Here is a 22,770-nt window from a genome sequence, read left to right as displayed (position 1 = left end):
TTTATAGATAAATGGGTATACAAGCAGTGTAAAACAATGAATTACACACTTCACACTCCTCCATAAATGGAAAGAAAGCACTAGTTTTTCGTACTCATGGGATCCCCTAAAGCAGCTTACAGCCAATTAATTACTTTTGAAGTGTAGTTGTTGCTATAATATGGGAAGCATTACAGACAATTTGCATGTAACAAACACTAATGTCATTAAAAACAAAGTAACCTGTTTTAATAATGTTACTTGAGGTTTAAAGTTAGTCTGGGAACTGAAAGACTATAGCTGTTCATCTTTGAAATAATACCTTGGGCTCATTTAAGCTGAGGTGGGGGTGGAGGGTCAAAAGGCCTTGTTTAATGCCTCATCTGGACCCCTGACAGTGTGGTACTCCCTCAGTACAGTATTGGAGTGTTAACCCTTGATTGTGAGCTCAAGTCCCTGGAGTTGGGCTTGAACCAAAGTGTCACCATTGAGCCACTGCTGACACCAGTGAAGGAAAGCCAAATGGATCTTGAGTCATTGTCCCATCTTTGTTTCGAACAAAAAATTGAAAATGTTATGATTTTTTAAGGATCTTGGGGTCCGGGTCCACAGGACTCTTAAATCGGCCTCGCAGGTGGAGGAGGTGGTCAAGAAGGCGTATGGTGTACTGGCCTTCATTAATCGAGGGATTGAGTTTAGGAGTTGGGAGGTAATGCTGCAACTTTATAAGACCCTTGTCAGGCCTCATTTAGAGTATTGTGCGCAGTTCTGGTCGCCTCACTATAGGAAAGATGTAGAAGCTATTGAGAGGGTACAGAGGAGATTTACAAGGATGTTGCCTGGACTGGGAGGCATGCCTTATGAAGTTAGGTTGAGGGAGCTGGGACTATTTTCCCTGGAGAGACGAAGGTTGAGAGGCGACCTGATAGAAGTTTACAAAATGTTGAGAGGAATAGATAGGGTGGACTCTCAGAGGCTATTTCCCCTGGTTGAAATGGTTGCTACGAGAGGACACAGATTTAAGGTGCGGGGAGGGAGGTTCAGAAGTGATGTTAGGGGTAAGTTTTTCACTGAGGGTGGTGAGTGAATGGAATCGGCTGCCGTCAGTGGTGGTGGAGGCAAACTCGCTGGGGTCTTTTAAAAGACTTCTGGATGAGTATATGGGGTTTAATGAGATTGAGGGTTATAGATAGGTCTGTAGGTTGGTAGGTGTTGATGTGATCGGCACAACTCGTGGGCCGAAGGGCCTGTTTGTGCTGTAGTGTTCTATGTTCTATGATTCAGCACTGATATCTTTACAATGTATTTAAAAGTTTAAATTTCTTTATTAGTGTCACAAGTAGGCTTACATTAACACTGTGATAAAGTTTCTGTGTTGTGGACAAAGAGGAACCAATGAATGTACTGATTTCTAAAAGACATTTGATATTGTGTCACTTCAAAGATTATTGTGGAAGATAAAAGCTCATGATGGAGGGAGTAACACATTAGCATGGATAAAAGATTGGCTGCTTAACTGGAAGCAGAGAGTAGGCATAAATGGGTCTTTTTCTGATTGGCAGGACGTAATGAACAGTATGCCGCAGGGGTCAGTGCTGGGATCTCGGCTCTTTACAATTTATATAAATGATTTGGATGAAGGGACAGTTGGTGTGGTTGCTAAGTTTGGTGACACAAAAGTAGGAAAGTAAGTGTGAAGAGAACATAAGGAGACTACAAAGGGGCATTGGTTAATTCAGTAGGCAAGGATCTGGTAAATGGAGTATGATGTAGGCAAATGTATAATTGTCTGTTTTGGCAGGAAGAATAAAAAGAAGCATATCATCTACATGGTGAGAGATTGCAAAGCTTTTGAGATTGAGGGATCTGGGTGTCCTTATGCATTAATCACAAAAGGATACTCTGGAGGCATAGCATGTAAGTAGGCAAGCTAATAGAAGGTTAACATTTATGGTAAGGGGACTTACAAGAGTAGGGAGGTTATGCTTCATTCTCCAGGGCACTGATGTAACCATATCAGAGGTATTTTGCCCAGTATTGGTCTCCTTATTTAAGGAAAGATATAACTGCATTAGAAGAAATTCAGAGAATGTTCACCAGACAGTACCAGGAATGAGCAGGTTATCTTATGAGGCAAAGGTGGACAGGTTAGGCTTGTATCTGCTGGAGTTCAGAAGAGTAAGAGATGACTTGATTGAAACCTTACCTTTAAGATCCTGAAGAGTGAATCCCTCTTGTGGGAGAAGTTAGAATGATGCTTAAAAATACGGGTTGCTCATTTAAGGCCAAGTTGAGAACTTTTTCAGAGGATTGAGAGTCTTTGGAATTCTTCCTCAAAGGGAGATGAAAGCAGTCTTTGAATATTTTTAAGGCAGAACTGTTGATTTTTGATTAACAAGGTTATCAGGGATAGGTGGGAATGTTGGGTTGAGGTTACAATCAGATCAGCTGTGATTGTGTTGAATGGTGGAGCAGGTTTGAAGGACCAAGTAACCTATTTCTGGTTCTAATGCATATGTTCGTAAAAGCTTGCAATATGGAGTTGTAAAGGTTCTGTTTGTTAAAACAGGGATAACAATTTCAATCTCCTGGGGCACATGGTAGCAAACAAAGAACAACACAGCATGGGAAACAGGCCCTTCGGCCCAATGAGCCCGCGCCGCCAAGTTAACAAAGCATTTTTCCTACACCTCCCTTGACCCATGTCCTTGCTTATGGTATCCCCACTGGAAACCAGATTCAGGGGAGAATAATTTAAGGACAATTTGTTACACCAATCAGCCTAAGAGCACATCTTTGGGGTGTGGGAGGAAACCGGAGCACCCGGAGGAAACCCACGCAACCACAGGGAGAATGCGCAAACTCCCACAGACACAGGCCCAAATCCATGTATCTGCACAGCTAGCAGTGATAGTCACTGAGCTGTTGTGGTGCCCATCTGCTGGTCCAGTTTTAAGCATACACAAATGATGCGAAGTACTAGGCCACTCTCGAAACATCCAAGAGCAGCCCACGCACGACCCACCGCGTGCATGCCCCTCGTTAGACAACAAGGTGGACCGATGCACCTACAGAGTAAAAGAGACAAAACATCAACACATGTAGCGTAAGATTTCCAGTAATGTCCCGAGGCTCTGACCCTTATTTAAAACCGTCTCCTATAACCCTCCATCCCTGTTTCGTTCATGTGCCTATCTAAGTAAACCTTAAACAAGTCCAGTGTGCCTGCCTCCACCACCTTTTACTTGGTAGTGCATTCTATACCCCCATGACCCTCTGTGTGAAAAACCTCCCTCTAGCATCCAAATTATACTTCTCCCCCCTTACCCTAAGCTCGTGGCCTCTCATGATATTTGTCTCCAATCTAGGAAAAAGCCTGCCACTGTTTACTCTATCTATACCCTGCATTATTTTATACACCTCTATCAGATTGTCCCCTTAATCTCCATCTTTCTAAGGAAAAGAGCCCCAGTTTACCCAATCTTTCCTCATAACCCAGTCCTTCCATACCAGGCAGCATCCTGGTAAACCTCCTCTGCACTCTCTCCAGGGTCTCCACCTCCTTCCGGTAGTAAGGTGACCAGAACTGGACGCAGTACTCCAAATGCGGTCTAACCAACGTTCTGTACAACTGTAGCATTAGACACCAGCTCTTATACTCTATACCCTTCCTATAAAGGCTAGCATACCGTAAGCTTTCTTCGCAACCTTCTCCACCTGAGTTGCCACCTTCAGAGACTTGTGCACTTGCGCTCCCAGGTCCCTCTGCATTTCTATACTCTTAATTGGCCTACCCTTTATCATGTAACTCCTTCCTGCATTATTCCTTCCAAAATGCATCACCTTGCATTTATCAGGATTAAATTCCATCTGTCATTTATCTGTCCAATATACCAGCCTATCTATGTCCTGCTGTGTCACCTGACACTCCTCCTCGCTTTCCGCCAATCTTTGTATCATCTGCAAACTTGCTGATCACACCACATACGCCCTCTTCCAAGTCATTTATATATATTACGAATAGAAGAGGTCCCAGTACTGAGCCCTGCAGCACACCACTGGTGACAGACCTCCAGCTAGAAAAGGACCCTTCCACTACTACTGTCTCCTGTTGCCTAGCCAGTTTTCAATCCATCTAATACCTGTCCCTGTATCCCATGAGCCTTAACCTTTTCTACCAACCTACTGTGAGGGACTTTGTCAAACGCCTAACTGAAATCCATATAGATGACGTTTTTGTCACCTCCTCAAAAAATTCCCTTGAGTACAAGCTTTATTTCCTATGGGCTTGTTTCCCAGTTTAAAAGTTTTCACGTCAGTCTTTGTATCTTCTGGGAAATTCAATTGGCAGTTACCTAGTGGAACCTGGTATCAAAGAAAATCCGTAATTTTAAAGTGGCTCTCTGTAACACTTACTTGAGACCTCTGTCTGGTTTATTGTGAACTGGCAACTGCTCTATTTAAAGCCACAGTCAGTGTGAATTACTAATACAGAGCTTTAATATAGGCTAGGTGTTGACATATTAGTTGGGTGTTAATTTTAAAAGAGAACTGGCTGAAATTATTTTTTTAAACACTTTTTTGAGACAAGCCTCCAAACGTGCCTTGTAACAGAGGAGTTAACATTGAAGACTTAAAGTCATAAGAGCTAGAGGAGATCATTCTGCCCCAGGTGCATATGCTATAACTATCCAACTGATCTCAACACCACTTTCCCTGCAGCCTTGTAATTTCGATTTCCCTTCAAGTATTTCTCCAATTCCCTTTTGAAAAATTTCTCCTGAATCTGTTTCAACCACCATTTTGCACCACACTCTATCATTTTTTCTTACACTTGTCACCTCTGGCTCTTACCAATCAGCTTAAACTCGTGATCTCTGGTTACCAACCCTTCTAAAGCTGGGAACAGAGTAAACAAGTGAAGAGGACACTCAGTAGAGCGCATACCTTTGCAACGCTGCATTAATTCAGTGTTACTGCAATAGCACAGCTCTTCTTTGAGTTGATGCTGTGTAACTACAAAGGTAAAAAAACAAATTTTTTTAATCCAAAAACTTCTATCACACAGAAACTTCAGGACAATACATCTTCTCCAATAACCTGCTTTGAAAACTCTGCTCCAATTATGACAGCTGTGAGACAATCACCAACATTCCAGACAAAACAACTTGCAATTTTTTTTAAGTCAGTTTGCTCCATTTCCCTGTGTTATTGAATACTTTAAAACATTTCAGAATCTGAAGTCAGATCCATATCTTCACCAAAACTAATCCATTCTTTCTGGGGCTTCACACACTGTGTGCCAGGTTTCAGTGAAGTCCATTAATTATTTTTTGAGATTTTGTTTGGACTAACGAGCCAAAACATTTACCTCTACCTAGCTTCAACGGCAGTAGGAATAAAGAGAAATGACCGAAACCATTCATGATTTGAGCAACTTCCTCTACCTTCTCTGCTTTAAGGAAAACGATGTCAGCTCCTCCAGTCTCTCCACATGACTGGAGTCCCTCATCCCTGGTGTCATTGGAGTAAATTCCATCAGCACGCTCTCAAAGGTCTTGGGACATCCTTAAGATTGGGTGCCCAGAACTGCGCGCACAGTTTTGCCATGTACAACTGAGTTTTCAGGTGTCTAGGTGCTTATTAAACCAATGACTGAGATACTGTAGAGGTCCATGTGTTCAGGTCCAGTGAAATCCTACTCTGGGAAGAGGCTGGCTTCTGTTGTTAATACCTGAAAAGTTTCACACATTTTGCTGCCACTTCAGTGTCAATGTTGTTAAAATTGCAGTCCTCCTTGCCTCTTAAGGAGCATTAAATAAACATAGTGCTGTTGGCGCCAACTTTGGTTCAGTGGTAACAGTTGTGTCTGAACAAAGTCATAAGTGCAAAGTCTTACCTGCAGGGAATTGAACAAATAATTCAGACTGTCGCTTCAGTGCAGTTCAGGGAGCTTGTATTTTTCTGGATGAGATGTTATGCCTGCTCAGCTGGAAGTGGAGGATCCCATGACACAATTCAAAAAAGAGTGGGTGTGCTGTCCCTAGTGTATTGCCCAAAGTTTATCTCTTAAGTAACATCATTTTCAAAGTAATTATACAGCTATATATCTCATTGCTACTTATGGTACCTTGCTGTGTGCAAATTGGCTGCTACATTTCCCGACATTACTACTTTGCACTTCAAAAAATTCTTAACTTGCTATATGTTGGCATAATTTCCAGCAGTGACCACAATTTAATTGGATTTGAAGCACTGTGGTACATCCTGAGGATGTGGAAGATGCTTGCTCTTAACATTGGATAGTTGAATCTGGCAGTTGAATAAGGCAGAATTTCTAGATGCTGCATCATAATATTTTGTGTTTTATCCAAGATGTGATGAACTGGGTAAGTGAATCATGCCCGTCGACCACAATCCCATTCAGGCTCTTTCCCCACATCCCCATGCGTTTACTGTAGCCATTCCACCTGACAACAATCAGGGGCAATTTACCATGGCCAATCCACCTAACCTGCGTATCTTTGGACTGTAGGAGGAAACTGGAGCACCCAGAGGAAACCCACACAGACAAGAGGAGAATGTGCAAACTCCACAGAGGCAGTGACCCAAGCCGGGAATTGAACCCAGATCCCTGGTGCTGTGAGGCAGCAGTGCTAACCACTGTGCCACCATGCTGCCCATTGGCTGAGACCTTTCCAGAATCCAAGGAATTTTGGAAGATCACAACTAATGTATCCTCTATTTCTGTAGCCATTTTGTTTAAGACCCCACGATGCAGGTCATCAAGTCCAGCTTGTTCTATGTTCCTCCCCTTTTGTCCTTTTGATTTTCTCATTTTCTTCGGATGCTTTTTGTGTTGTGAAGACAGATACTTGGTGAAGGCATCTGCCATTTTCTTGTTTCCCATTATTAATGAAAATGTGGTGCTATGTAAACGTTCCCTGTGCCAAAGTAGCTAGAATGAGCAAGCAACTAAGATTTGTCTCTATGGTTGACTTCCCATTTTCAAGTTTGCTGATGATACCACCATAGTGGATCGGATCTCAAACAATGATGAGACGGAGTATAGGAGAAATGGTGCAACAACAATAATCTCTCCCTCAATGTCAGTAAAATGAAGGAGATGGTCATCGACTTAAGGAAGCATAGTGGATGATATGCCCCTGTCTACATCAAAAGTGAAGAAGTGGAAATGGTCAAAAGCTTTAACTTTCAAGATGTTCAGATCACCAACAATCTGTCCTGGTCCCTCCAAGCTGATACTATAGTTAAGAAAGCCCACCAATGCTTCTACTTTAACGGGACTAAGGAAATTTGGCATGTCCAGTACAACTTTCACCAACTTTTACAGATGCAGCATAGAAAGTATTCTTTCTGGTTGTATCACAGATTGATATGCCTCCTGCTCTGACCAAGACCACAAGAAACTGCAAAAGGTTGTGAACGTAGCCCAGTCGATCATCCAAACCAGCTTTCCATCCATTGACTCCGTTTATACTTCCCACTGTCTAGGAAAAGCAGCCCGCATAATCAAAGATTCCACTCACCTTCTCTCTTCCACCTTCCTCCGTCAGGAAAAAGATACAAAAGTCTGAAATCATGTAGCTATTGACTCAAGAACAGCTTCTTCTTTGCTGCCATCAGACTTTAAATGGACCTCCCATATATTAAGCTGATCTTTCTCTATACCCTAGCTATGACTGTAACACAATATTCTGCACCTTCTTCTTTGCTTCTCCTCTATGTACTCTCTGAATGGTATGTTTTGTCTGTACAGCTTGCAAGAAACGATATTTTTCACTGTATCCCAATACATGTGACAATAATAATTCAAATTCCCACTGGTAGAGAGTGGCATCATGCACGTAACAATCAGAGCACCACTGCAGTAATGAGGAGTTTTTGATCAATCATGTGATGTTGCTCCATGCAGCTAGTGTGCAGCCACAGGAAGACGTTCATGCAGATGTATGCCAAATTTCCTGGAAGCTGTTGCAATGCTTTCATATTGAAGCAGTCCAACATCCCAGACCATTTTATTCTGGGAGTAGAATTAAGAACTGTTTACGTGAATCAGGGGATATTCACCTCAAATGGGTTCGTGACATCCGTCAATGAGGTGTGGAACTCTACAAGAACCACATGACTACCATGGCTGTCATTGAGAAAGTCATTGGAATGTTGATGAGCTACAGGTACATTAATCCGGAGGAGCCCTTCAGTCCAGAAAGATTGTGTGTGCGTCCTCTGCAACATTGCACAGTGGAGAAGATTGGAGAGGGAGGAGGATAAATGGGCTCTTCTGAGATGATGGAGTCAGCCAGGCCATTACCAATTCAGCCATGTACATTGCTGCTACAAATGCTTTTGGATAGCTTAAGTTTTGGTTCATTATCGCAACTAAAACAGATACTGCCACAAACAAGCCCACCTTCTCCAAATGCCCGCACATCTCCCACACTTTATGCGTGATGGCACCTGAAGATAAAAATAGCCATGAATTGTCATACAAAGTAACAATGTTCATCAAAGTCAGCATTCATATCAGATGCTTCAAGTCTGTCACAAGCTATCCACGAACTCCATCTCTCCATTTCCAACTGTGAAGGACACAAATGTGCCTCTTCTCTCCAGGGCTGCCTCGTCTGCAGCAGTGAGTTGGAGTATTTGTGTGGTCCACCTGCAGTCATCTCTCCCCTCCCTTGTGTTTTTCACTCCCTTGTCCTACTAGGATAAAAGCAAACAAGGTGTGAGTGACTGAAAGCAACATATTCACCGAGTGGATGCATTACATTTGGTGTAAGTGACTGAGACAAATGCATATCCTAGACAAAGGATGTGGGTGAATTCCAGCAGTGGGTAGATATAGAAGGAATTATACAGCAAGTGAAGGATGGAGGTCACCAAACTTGGGTCGACGATTGATATAATGGAGTATGTTTGTCAGGACAGAGAGGGACGGTGGGGTTAATATCACAGGATTTAGAAGAATTAGCAAAATATTTACTTTTTCTCATTTTGTTAGGTTCTTGTGCTCAAAAGCAGGGAACGATGGTCCTGTTGCTTATTATTCTGGCTCTATATGTGCATACTTTAGAATAATGAGGGAGACATCTAGCTATTGCAACTTCTCTTTTGTTGATTTTTCTTCAGAACAAACTGCTGAGAATGAATTGATGGCAGAATGAGAACTGCTTAAAGTAAGTTACACAAAGTCACAGATTTCTTGTAGTATAAAAAGCGTTTGCTTATATATTGGCTAGAGCCAATATATACATGAAATGAAACCACGTGCCACATTTAAGGACCCCCCCCCCCCCCCCCCCCCCCCCAAATAATTAGTCTAAACTAGAGTTACCAATTCTGGTTGGCTTTGTTCCTGGTGAGTCCAATACTTCACTTCCACTCGCCCAACCTTTTTTTAAAACTCCTCTTCAATACATTTACAATTATTAGCTAACAATAAACAAAAGTTTTCAAAGAAAATGGGAGAAAACCTTTTTAATTTTGACTTTGCTTTTCCTTAGATTGTTCACAGTAATGTTCAAGTGAATAATCTTGTATTCCTAGTAACACCAAAGGAAGATAGGGTTGGTAACCCCACTTGAACCCATACATTATGAAGTTTTATTTTAGCTTATGTAATGTTGGGCCTAATATGTTGGATTCTGTTGTGTCAGAAGTTGACCCTCTTATTTCCGATGGCCTAAACATTCCTGTAACTGGATGATTAAACATGCTCGCTGTTACATAGACTGCCCTTCTTATCTAATGTTGACAGTTCTATAATGGAAATGTTGTGGTATCAACCACAGGACACGCAGCTAATCCCCAATTCCTTTTTTTCCTGTGAACCGAACATGCAGCTAATCTCCAATTACTTTTGTACCCTCAATTTCTTTTTGTCTGTGTATGTATGTGTGTATCTGTGACTAAGCACTCAACCAATTGCACACTAAACACTCCAAGAACAAAAAAGTACAGCACAGGAACAGGCTTTTTGGCCCTCCAAGCATGTGCTGGTCTTGATGCCCTAGCTAAACTGAAGAACAAACCTTCTGCCCTTATTCAGTCCATATCCCTCTCTTCCCTCTCTATTCATGTACTCACCCAGAAACCTCTTAAATGTTGCTAAGGTGCCTGCTTCCACCATGTCCTCTGGCAGTCCATTCCAGGCATCCACCACACTCTCTGCGTAGAAACTTCCCCCATACATCTTCCTTAAACTTTCTCCCTCTCACCTTGAACCTGCGCCTCCTTGTAATTGACACTTTCATCCTTGGAAAAAGCCTCTGACAATACCCTGTGCATGCCTCTCATAAGTTTGTATACTTTTATCCAGTCTGCCCTCAGCCTCCGTCTTTCCAGTGAAAACAATTCTAGTTTATTCAATCTCTCCTCATAGTTAACATCCTCGGGATCAGTTAACATGCTGAACCTTCTTTGCACTCTCTCCAAAGCTTCCATGTCCTTCTGGTAGCGTGGTGACCAGAACTGCACGCAATTCTCCAAATGTGGCCTAACCAAAGTTTAATATAGCTTGCAATTAATGGCGATAGTGAGCTTGTACACATTTAAGCCAAAAGCGTAGTTAACAATTCATGTATCTTTGCGAGTCCAATGAAGGAGGAAGATTTCCCCACTCTTGAAATATAAGTTAGGTAAGTTCAAGTGGCTGGGGATCAGATATCAGAATTACTTCAAAGAGAAGGATGTTGAGTAGATAATTAAGTCAAGGACTCAAGTGGCTGTTGTATCAGGAGGCCCAATAACTTTACAGATGAAATCAGAGCATTCAAATCAGACTGTATGGCTTTTTAAAAGACACTTAAGGCTCTGAAAAGGCAAAGGTGACACTGCATCTCTGTAGCTTTTGTCATGTCGGTATTCATCTGCGACTGCTCCCAGGTGTCTCCTGAGTTAAAAGAATTTCAGTATCAGAGAACCAGTTTCATGGTCAATAGTCATCGATATACCATAGAACATCTGTTCTTAACTTGTAGATAACTGGTCTCATTAGCTTTCCTTATTACATGACAAATCTATCGCCCCTCTGTTTACATGATAGTCTAGGTTGAGGTTGCAACCTAGCATCCTTGGCAGCCATCTTAACATTTCATCAGTATCCATTTTTAAATCATCAAAGGCAGGTCCAGAAGCTTCCATCTGGGCAGAGTCCATTGGGGCAAATCTCCCAGCGCACTACACTGTTTTTGTAGCGCAGTTGGCTGGGAGGCTCGAGTGGAGGCCGTTTCAGGGCTCTTCACTGGGCCTCACAGCCTCTGTGCAACTCCAATAGCTGGATTTCCGGCGCCATCAGCTCTGCGCCGATTTTTGGAGCAGTGCATGTAAATCAGTTTTAAATATCATTAATGGGCCTGGAACTGAAATCTCCAAGCCTGCTAGCCCCTCCCTCCCCCCTTCACTTTTTGGTGTGGATTACAGCAGCTCCCCACTTGTGGGGAGCTACCAGCTCAACCCGCTGGAGTGAAGGGGGCAGTTGAGGGTTGGGTGCTGAGAAGGCTGCACCCTGGGCATTGGCACTTTGGCAGTGCCAGCCTGGGCCCCCAGCACTGCGCAAGGGGCAAATCAAGATGGCACCAGAGCGAGGTGACTTCTTGCAGGCTGTACCCAGCATGCCTTTTAATTCTATCCTTTACTCTCATTCAATGCTTCTAAAACTTTATTTCTAACTCTTTTAACATTCTGCACTGTCTCCTTCCCTATGAATGGTCTACTTTGTCTGTATCGCATACACAAACAGTACATTTCAGGAGGCTAATACATGTGACAATAAATCAAATCAAATTAAAATCAGAGTGACAGTGCCCAGGGGGCATCTTGGGGCGGAGGGATTTGAGGCTGGCCTGGACATGTTCGGAGTGCCAGCGATCAGGCCGTGGGGATGGGGGGGGGGGGGGAGGATTTACAAGGTTTTACCAGTGGGATTTACTAGTTTTTCATGAATTCGACATTTAGAATTTTTTGGAGAGAATTGCACCCCCATGTTTTAAATTATATATCTGACATGCCGTTTACTTCACAAAATCTGTTAATGAAGTGTACGTTAGAATGATGTATTTATTGCTAAATTAGGCACAGAAAGAAAGACTGGATAGAGAGAGAAAAAGGCACCAAGCAAACTAAACATAAAAGTCTCCAGTATTCAAAAACTTGAAGGAATGAGACGCTATGCATATAATGATTAACTTTAAGTACCAGAGAGGTGAGGTGTTAAGTAAGAAATAATTAGAACTTATCATGCTGTTAAAAGGGCACATGGACATAAAATGATTTGACTTAACTATCTGTAGTCTTGGCAGTGCATCTACAGAGTGAGTGCAGGGCCTTCAAGCCATTCAATGCATTTGAATGGGAAGCCTGACAGCCAGATGCCATTTTCATGCAGCAAATGGCAGAGCAATGCGTCTAGACATTAACAATGCTTTGATTTCCCATCTTGCCTGCAGCATAAACAATGCTTCATTGTTATTTTGAGGGCTCAATAATTTTTAGGTCAATATTTGAACATTTTGGATAAAAATGATTAAGGTTGCTTTTTGGCGAAGCTGGGTCCTGCTGGTCCAGCAGTATTGTGCCAGTCTGCAAGTAAGAGAGCAATCTGCTCCATTGGATTACTCAGGCTGGGGGGAAAATTGTCTATGTCAACTTATAGCCAAATGCGAATGTCTTGAAGTTTCATGTAGTGACCAGTGGACTCCCTACCTGTTCCCTCAAAAAGTCTGAATTTTTGGATGTAATTATTCATTGTCTGTTATCTACATGTCACAGGTTTTGTAATATGAAATTGTTAAAACATTTCTGTCTTAATGGCTCCTCTCTGACTGAATAAGCTTTTTGAACATAAGATAAATTTATAAATACATTGAGGATTTCCCTCCAAATTAAAAAATATCTACTTGTGGGTGCTGAAGACCTTTGTACTAGTGGGATAATGGAATATAAATGTACTTAGTTCTTCACATCCATTATATACTAGAGCAGTAATATTACCTATTGGTCAGAACTTCTACTGATTTTTCAGTTCTGGCACTTTGTACTTCCTGCATTCTTTAAACATGCAATATTTGCTGAGCTGTTGCAACCAATAATTCCGTCTAGCCTTTTGTTTTTAGTTGAACTTTGTTCGTGTGTGCGTATGTACTGGTAAAATCAGATGGGAAAGATAGCGTAGATGACACATTCATTGAATGTTTTCAGGATACCAGTTTCTTAGATCAACATATCCTGGAGCCAAACGGGGAGCAGGCCGTACCAGACCTGATATTATGCTGTGAGATGGGATTAATTAATGACCTCATGATGAAGGCATTGCTAGGTAGCAGTGGTCATAATATTATTGAATTTTACGTTCAGTTGAGGGAAAGAAAAGTCAGTCTCAGACTAGTATTTTTAACTTGAATATGGGAAATTTTGAGGACATAAAAGCAGCACTGGCCATTTAACTTGAGATCTTGTCAATAGAGATGCAGTGGCAGACATTTAAGATATTTCAGAACATACAAAATAGATACACTCCAGTGAGAACGTTTCTAAGGAGAGGACTCTCCATTCATGGTTAATTAAAAAAAATAAAGTTAGTCTTACATTTTTAGGAAAAGCATATAATTGCGCAGTGGTGAGTGGTAGGTCAAAGGATTGTACAGAATATCAGGAATTACAAAGAATAACTAAAAAAATTCAGAATGAAGGAAAAATGAATGTAAAAGAAAGCTAGCTAGAAATATAAAGATGGATAGTAAGGCTTTCTATAGGTATTTTAAAAAAGAGTTAACAAAATGGTTCTATGGAAAGTGAGCCTGGAGAACTACTAATACAAAATAAGGAGAAGCCAGATGAATTGAACAGAAACTTTGGGTTGGTCTTCACTGTAGAGGATACGAGTAACATCACAGAAATAGCTGTGTAAAAGGAAGGGAGGAAGGAACTCAAAAATCACAATAATTAGTGAAACAAATTGTTGGAACTTGGGACGACAAGTTCCCAGATCCTGATGGATTTTATCTTGGCATCTTAGAGTCAATGGCATGGAAACAGACCCTTTGGCCCAACTTGTCTATTTGGCCTTTTTTGTTTAAAACCCCTAAGCTAATCCCAATTGCCCGCATTTGGCCCATATCCCTCGATACCTATCGTGCCCATCTAACTATCTAAATGCTTTTTAAAAGATAAAATTGTACCTGCCTCTACTGCTACCTCTGGCAGCTTGTTCCAGACATTCACCACCTTCTTTGTGAAAAAAATGCCCCTCTGGGCACTTTTGTATCTCTCTCCTCTCTCCTTTAAACCTATGCCCTCTAGTTTTAGACTCCCCTACCTTTGGGAAAAAATATTGACCATCTATCTTGTCTATGCCCCTCATTATTTTATAGACCTCTATAAGGTCACCCCTCAGCCTCCTACGCTCCAGGAAAAAAAAAGTCCCAATCTATTCAGCCTCTCCTTATAACTCAAACAATCAAGTAGTAACATCCTAGTAAATCTTCTCTGCACTCTTTCTAGTTTAATAATATTCTTTCTATAATAGGGTGACCAGAATTGCACACAGTATTCCAAGTGTGGCCTTACCAATGTCTTGTACAACTTCAACAAGACGTCACAACTCCTGTATTCAATGTTCTGACCAATGAAACCAAGCATGCCGAATGCTGCCTTCACCACTCTGTCCACCTGTGACATTACTTTCAAGGAGCTATGAACATGTACCCCTAGATCTCTGTTCTCTAACTCTCCCCAGCGCCCTACCATTAACTGAGTAAGTCCTGGTCTGGTTCAGTCTACCAAAATGCATCACTTCGCATTTGTCTAAAATAAACTCCATCTGCCATTTGTCAGCCCACTGGCCCAATTGATCAAGATCCAGTTGCAATTGGAGATAACTTTCTTCACTGTCCACTATGCCACCAATCTTAGTGTCACCTGAAAACTTATTAACCATGCCCTCTATATTCTCATCCAAATCATTAATATAAATGACAAATAATAGTGGGCCCAGCACTGATCCCTGAGGCACACCGCTGGTCACAGGCCTCCGATTTGAAAAACAACTCTACAACCACGAAGCCAATTTTGCATTCATTTAGATACCTCCCCCTGGATCCTGTGAGATTTAACTTCATACAACAACCTACCATGTGGTACCTTGTCAAAGGCCTTGCCAAAGTCCATGTAGACAACATCAACTGCACTGCTCTCATCTACCTTCTTGGTTACCCCTTCAAAAAACTCAATTTAATTTGAGACATGATTTTCCACTCAAAGCCATGCTGACTGTCCCTAATCAGTCCTTGCATCTCTTAAATGCCTCTAAATCCTGTCTCTAAAATACTTTCCAACAATTTACCCACCACAGATGTGAGGCTCACTGGCCTGGTAGTTCCCAAGCTTTTCCCTGCAGCCATTTTTAAACAAAGGCACAACATTTGCCACTGTCCAGTCTTCAGGCACCTCACCTGTGACTATTGATGATTCAAATATCTCAGTTAGGGGATCTGCAATTTCCTCCCTAGCCTCCCACATCATCCTGGGATATACTTCATCAGGTCCCGGGGATTTATCTACCTTGATGTGGTTTAAGACTTCCAGCACCACCTCTGTAATATGTACACTCCTCAAGACATCACTATTTATTTCCCCAAGTTCCCTAACATCCATGCTTTTCTCAACAGTAAATGCTGTTGAGAAATATTCATTTAGGATCTCCCTGTCTCTTGTGGTTCCACACACAGATGATCTTGTTGATCCTTAAGAGGCCCTACTCTCTCCGTTTTTACTCTTTTTCCCTTTATGTATTTATAGAAGCTGTTTGGATTCTCCTTTGCCTTATCTGCCAAAATAATTTTGTGTCCCCTATTTGTCCTCCTGATTTCTCCCTTAACTCTACTCCTACACCCCCTACACTCTTTGAGATTCACTTGATCCCAGCTGCCTATGTATATCATGTGCCTCTTTCTTCTTCTTGACCAAGGCCTCAATATCCCGAGTCATCCAGGGTTCCCGACTTCCGCCAACCTTGCCCTTCACTCTGAGGAATGTGTTCACCCTGAACCCTGGTTAACACACTTTTGAAAGCATGCCACTTATGTCTCTTTGCTTACCCACAGACTCCCCCAATTAACTTTTGAAAATTCCTGCCTGATACCATCAAAATTGGCCTTGTTCCAATTTAGAATTTTAACTTTTGGGACAGACCTATCATTCTCCATAGCTACCTTAAAAGTAATAGAATTGTGGTCACTGGTCCCAAAGTGATCTCTCACTAACACTTTTATCACCTGTCCTTCCTTGTTTCCCAAGAGGAGGTCAAGTTTTGCCCTCTCTCTAGTTGGGCCATCCACATACTGAATGAGAAATTTCTTCTGAATACACTCTCAACAAATTTCTCTCCATCCAACTGTCCCAGTCAATGTTGGGAAAATTAAAATCTCTGACTGTTACCATCCTATTTTTCTTGGAGCTATCTATTTCCTTACATATTTGCTCCTCAATTTCCCACTGACTATTTGGGGGCCTATAGTACAACTCCATCAAAATGATTTCCCCCTTCTTATTTGTCAGTTCTACCCATATAGACTTAGTGGTTGTATCCTCGGATATATCCCCTCTCAGTACAGCCGTGATGCTTTCCCTAATCGAAAGTGCAACTCCCCCTCCTTTTCTTACCTCCTGTTCTATCTTTCCTGTATCTTAAAAGAAGTGGTGAGTGAGATAGTTGGTTTTAATTTCCAAAATTCACCTAATTTGGTTCCATTAGATTAGCTGGTTTCCAATGTAACTCCTTTGCTCAAAGGGAGGGAGACAAAAAGCAGGAAATTTTTGGCCAGTTAGCTTAACATCTCTCATAGGGAAACTGTTGGAAGCCATTATTAAAGATGTTATAGCAGGGCACTTAGATTAATTCAAGGTAATCAGGCAGAGTCAACATGATTTTGGAAAAGGGAAATCACATTTAACCAATTAATTGAAGTTGATGTAGATGTACTGTACTTAAATTTCAGAAGGAATTTGATAAGGTGCCACATCAAAGTTTTTACAGAAAACAATAGCTCTTAGTGTGGGTAGTAACACATTGGCATAGAGGGAGATTGGTTAGCTGACAGGAAACAGTATGCATAAATGGGTGATTTTGCTGTTTGGCAGGATGTGATGAGTATGCTGCAGGAATCAGTGCTGGGCCCTCAATTCTTTACAATTTACATAAATGATTTGGATGAAGATTTAGCATGGTTGCTAAATTTGCTGACAACACAAAGATAGAAAGAAAGTAAGTTATGAAGAGGACGTAGGGAGGCTACAAAAAGATTTAGATTAAGTGAATGAGCAAAGATCTAGCAAACAGAGTATAATGTGGGAAAACATGAAGTTATCCATTTTGATAAGACCAATAAAAAAGAAGCATATTATTTAAATTGTAAGAGATTACAGAGGGATTTGGGTGTCCTAGTGTGTGTGAATTACAAAAGGTTAGCATGGAGGTGCAGCAAATAATTAGCAAAGCTAATAGAGTATTATTGGTTATTGCAGGGGGAATTTAATACAAGAGTAAGGAGGTTGTTTCAGTTATACAGTAAGACCACATTTGAAGTACTGTACAAGTATTTGTCTCCTTATTTAAGGAAAAGTATAAATGCATTGGAAGAAGTTCAATTATTAGCTTTATTAAACAATATCTGGAATGAACAAGTTATGGCGTGAGGAAAGGCTGGATAGGCTAGGCTTGTATCCATTGGAGTTTAGAAGAGTGATCTTGTGCCTTTATACCCTGTGTACTAAAAACTTTGAGTGTGCTGGACAGCTATCAAAAACACTCAACAACCTGCACTGAAAAATACAAGGAAATTACTTTAAGTAGTATCTGAATTTAATCAGGTTTTCAGTTGGTCCAAAACAACTGTTGTGCTGTACAGTACACGCTAGAGAGCACCACCTGATCCCCATTAGTTTTTAATTCATCTTAGTCTCGAGGTCTTTCCACTCACCCATTTTGCAGGTCCCATTATCTAATTGCTCAGGAACATGGGTGGAGATGGCCATTGGGTTCATGACTGCAGGTGTGGGCTGCCATTTGGGCTCTGGGTCGTGGGTAGGGCTGTCGATTGGGCGTCATTGTTGAAAGCAAATGATAAAGATATTTTTCAGCTATGGACAAACAAGATATTGCACAATTGTGTGATTAAAGGGCTTTCTCGTGCAGTTGCCAAACTCAGACTATAAATTATACGTTGGACATTTTTTTATGTCTTGCAGGCCACTATATCAGAAGTATTTGTATTTATGGACCTGAGGATTTGAAGTGGTTGAATGAAAGAAACTGCTTGTTTGCTAATAAATTTGAAGTCCATGCCTATCCACCAACTCTGGAATGCCTTGAATACCGGATCCTCAAACGAGCTCGGAATCAGAGTATCATTGCTTCGCAAACTGGTTTGTGAATGACTCCGCGTAGGTTGTAACGTCGCAGGACGTGAAAAGACAGAATGAACATAAACTGAGAAACTATCTGGGATATACTTGATTCTCCATGACTTTTTTTTAACTGTTTTGATTTTTTTCTTTTGTTTAAATGTGTTATGTTCCATTCATTTTTATTTGGCACCATGAGAATAGAGCATACCCATAAAATGTCTGCACAGGGGAAAATTCCACAGTACTAGAGCATTCCCTATTATCCATGTTTGTTTTGGGTCACCAATTCCCTTGCCCTCCCATATTTACTTGAGTGGGGTGGGTAGGTAGGGGCTGCAGAGAGGTAACTAGTCAATTTGGGTTACTTGGAACTTGAGAGTTTAAACTTCATGCACTGTAAGAGTTGCCAGTTAGTTGCACACAAGCTGCATTTGCACTTTCCATGGTCAACGAGTTATGAAAACTGTGTGAAAATATTGAGATCTTTTTTGGGACATTTCATATGAAAGACACCTCCTGTTATTTTGGAATAGGAAGATCTTTTACAAGGCTGTATGTTGGCATAAAGAGCATTGAGGGATGGCAGCACTGCCTGCAGATGGGCCTTGTGACTTGCCCCAGCCTTGCTTCCCTCAAGTGAAGCTCATTCCAGGACTTTCCATTATGACCCCCTTGACTGCTATTGTTCCTTTTGCAAAATCGATTTGTGTACTTTAACAGAATGAAGGTGTCTGGAGCTAAAACTGCCGGCAAATGAAATAATTCCATAATGAAATGGTTGCTCTGCTTCTTGCAATTTTGGGCATTTAAAATTCGCTAACCCTTTCAGGTGAATTTTTTTCAATATAGGTGAAAGGACCGGGGATTCTTGGAAATATCATCACGTTTTATTTTTCTAGACGAGTTCTAAAAGTCAACAGTAATCAAAGAAGCTTGAAATGCATATGTTTAATTTCAGGACAGTCAGTGGCCGAATGAAGATCGTAGGATAGTATTTTGGATTGAACACTTCAGCGTGACAAAGTGCTAACAAAGTATTCTACCTGAAGCATTGACTAGCCCTAGTCAAGATACTGACTGGACTGGTGGTGTAATTTGAAGGATATTCTATTATCACATGAAATAAATCCATCTTGGTTTTTTTTTGGTTCCATTAAACAGTGTACTCATACTTTTCATGTATGCAGCTACCAACAACTTATGAAGCAAAAAGACCTTATTACATAGAAAATCACAAAGTGCAAGATGCATGTACTTTCTTAATGAGGTAAAGTAGGAAAGGCACTACAGAAATCAACAGCAGTAGGGACCAGTGTAGTACATTATTAAATTCCAATGTGCAAGCTTTCTCCTGGAAGTTTGTAATGCTTTAAGATTGTAAATCAAGCAATCTTTTTAATTATCCTTTTGTATTATGGCCGTCTTACTGACCTCATTGTTAATGGAGCTGATTACATTTTACTACATAGATAAATTCATGGTTCATTTGGCTGCATTGATCATGGTGGTTCCTCGAAGAAATAAAAATGTGGCTCAGGAATTTTGAATGTGTCTTAACTATGTACATTCAATATCAGTTCTTTCTTCCAGCAGTCAACATTTTCAAATCTTCCTCAAAGTTTGGTGCATGAGTAACCAACATTCCAGTTTTGCTAATTTTGGTCAAAGCTACTTAAGAGTTTAAAATGTTTTATAAAGGAATTGTCCACCAATCATCCATCTATATTCAGGGCTGATTTGATCATTTCCCCAACTTTTTTTCTTCAAAGGGTTAATGGGAAATGCAAGATGTTGCTTAAGATGCCTGTCATTGAAAAGCTTGTCGAGCATTTCATAATTATGAAATTGGCTTGGACAGTGAATATGTTACTCCAGGACTTTATAATAACCTGCTTCCTTGCAGTCAGGTACCTACATGGAGTCTTATTTTAATCTGAAGGTCTATTTACCAGTGCCATCCATGATCCTATTATGGACAAGTACATTTATTTTGTGACCTTAACGAAAACTTGTCCTTTATGTAGAAGGACTTCCCTATTACCTTGCTCTTAATGCAGTCTCCACCCATATGGTCGTCCTTGTATCTCTTTCTTTCCAACAGCTCCCATTCTCCTCAAACCCCATGTCATGGAATCATAGATTCCCTAAAGTGCTGAAGGAGGTCATTCGGCCCATCAAGTCTGCACTGATTCTTCGAAACAGCATATTACCCAGGCTTGCCCTCTCCCCATAAACCTGCACATTTGCCATGGCTAATTCACCCAACCCACACAGCCCTGAACACCAATGGGCAATTTACTATGGCTAATCCACCTAACCAACACATCTTTGGACTGTAGGAGGAAATCAGAGCACCCAGAGGAAACCCATGCAGACATAGGGAGAATGTGCAAACTCCACACAGTTACCCAAGGCCAGAATTGAACCAGGGTCCCCCGCACTGAGGCAGTAGTGTTGACTACTGTACCACTGTGCACACATCCTAAGACCAAACCCTTGGGTCTTTCTCACATTGGTTGAACCAGACTGCTTACAACCTCAACATTTATTTGCTTTTGACCCCGTTTTTTCCTGTCATACATGCCTTTTCCCATCTCCATAACATCATCTGTCTCTGCTTATTTGCTGCTGAAATCCTCATCAATGCTTCTGTTGACCTCTGACACAGCTCTTTAAATACTCTTCTGATTGGCACCCCATCTACCACCCTTAATTGTAAATTCATGGTTCATTTGGCTGCATTGATCATGGTGGTTCCTGTAAGAAATAAAAATGTGGCTCAGGAATTTTGAAATTCCTCCCACCGCTGTTTAAAAAAGGAAGCAGACAAAAGGCAGGGAATTATAGGCTGGTTAGTTTAACGTCTGTAGTTGAAAAACTGCTGGAATCCGTCATCAAAGAAGAAATAGCGAGGCACCAAGAAAAGAATGGTTTGATCAAGCAGACACAGCACGGATTCGTTAAGGGGAAGTCGTGTTTGGCGAATTTATTGGATTTCTATGAGGATGTGACTAGTGCGGTAGACAGAGGGGAACCGGTGGATGTGGTGTTTTTAGATTTCCAAAAGGCGTTTGATAAGGTGCCTCACAAAAGGTTGCTACAGAAGATTAGGGTGCACTGAGTTGCGGGTAAGGTGTTAGCATGGATAGAGGATTGGCTATCTAATAGGAAGCAGAGAGTTGGTGTCAATGGGTGCTATTCTGATTGGCGGTTGGTGACTAGTGGAGTGCCTCAGGGATCGATGCTGGGGCCTCAACTTTTTACCATTTATATAGATGATCTGGAGGAGGGGGCTGAGTGTAGGGTGATGAAATTTGCTGATGACACAAAGATGAGTGGAAAAGCAAATTGCGTAGAGGGTGTGGAAAGTCTGCAGAGAGATGTGGATAGGCTGAGCGAGTGGTTGAGGACCTGGCAGATGGAGTATAATGTTAGTAAGTGTGAGGTTATCCACTTTGGTAGAAATAATAGTAGGAAGGATTATTATTTAAAAGGCAAAAAGCTGCAGCATGCTACAGTGCAGAGGGACCTGGGGGTCCTTGTGCACGAGTCGCAAAAACCCAGTCTGCAGGTGCAGCAGGTGATCAAGAAGGCGAATGGAATGTTGGCCTTTATAGTGAGGGGGATAGAATATAAAAGCAGGGAGGTCTTGCTGCAACTGTACAGGGCACTGGTGAGGCCGCAACTGGAGTACTGTGTGCAGTTTTGGTTGCTGCACTTGCAGAAGGATATATTGGCCTTGGAGGGAGTGCAGAGAAGGTTCACTAGGCTGATACCAGAGATGAGGGGGTTAGCCTGTGAAGAGAGACTGAATAGACTGGGTCTGTACTTCTTGGAGTTTAGAAGGCTGAGGGGGGAATCTTATAGAAACATATAAGATAGGGTAGAGGTAGAGAGATTCTTCCCACTTAGAAAGGATAGCAGGACTAGAGGGCACAGCCTCAAGGTAAAGTGGGGGGGGGCACAGTTTAGATCAGAGTTGAGGAGGAACTTCTTCACTCAAAGGGTGGTGAATCTCTGGAATTCTCTGCCCGTTGAAGTGGTGGAGGCTACCTTGCTGAATATATTTAAGTCACGGGTAGATAGGTTTCTGATAGACAGGGGAATTAAGGGTTATGGGGGGAAAGTGGAACTGATCCACTTCAGATCAGCCATGATCTTATTGAATGGCGGGGCAGGCTCAAAGGGCTAGATGGCCTACTCCTGCTCCTATTTCTTATGTTCTTAATAAATTTCAAAATTCTGGTGTCCAAATCCAAATTCGAACCAAGTTCCATTTATCCATCATCCCTATGTTTTTTTAAAATTAATTTATGGGACATGGGTATCACTGGCTGGCCAGCATTTATTGCCCAGTGTTTT

The 22,770-nt window shown here is 41.5% G+C and overlaps 1 protein-coding gene across 1 annotated transcript in view; it reads left to right on the top strand.

Moving 5' to 3' along the window:
• The window catches only part of LOC145353422 (N-acetyllactosaminide beta-1,6-N-acetylglucosaminyl-transferase-like), a 45,167-nt gene extending 24,984 nt beyond the window's left edge, over positions 1–20,183 (top strand). The window contains exon 3 of the mRNA XM_080204179.1: positions 18,250–20,183. Coding sequence (XP_080060305.1) covers positions 18,250–18,434 — 185 coding nt within the window. The 3' untranslated portion in view covers positions 18,435–20,183. The remainder of the gene's footprint in view (positions 1–18,249) is intronic.
• Positions 20,184–22,770: the final 2,587 nt, after the last annotated feature.

This window comes from Carcharhinus amblyrhynchos, chromosome 2, assembly GCF_965287045.1.
Source record: "Carcharhinus amblyrhynchos chromosome 2, sCarAmb.v2.hapA, whole genome shotgun sequence".
Taxonomy (NCBI): Eukaryota; Metazoa; Chordata; class Chondrichthyes; order Carcharhiniformes; family Carcharhinidae; genus Carcharhinus; species Carcharhinus amblyrhynchos.
Note: the sequence above shows the minus strand (reverse complement) of the source record. Positions and strands in the feature narration are given on the sequence as shown.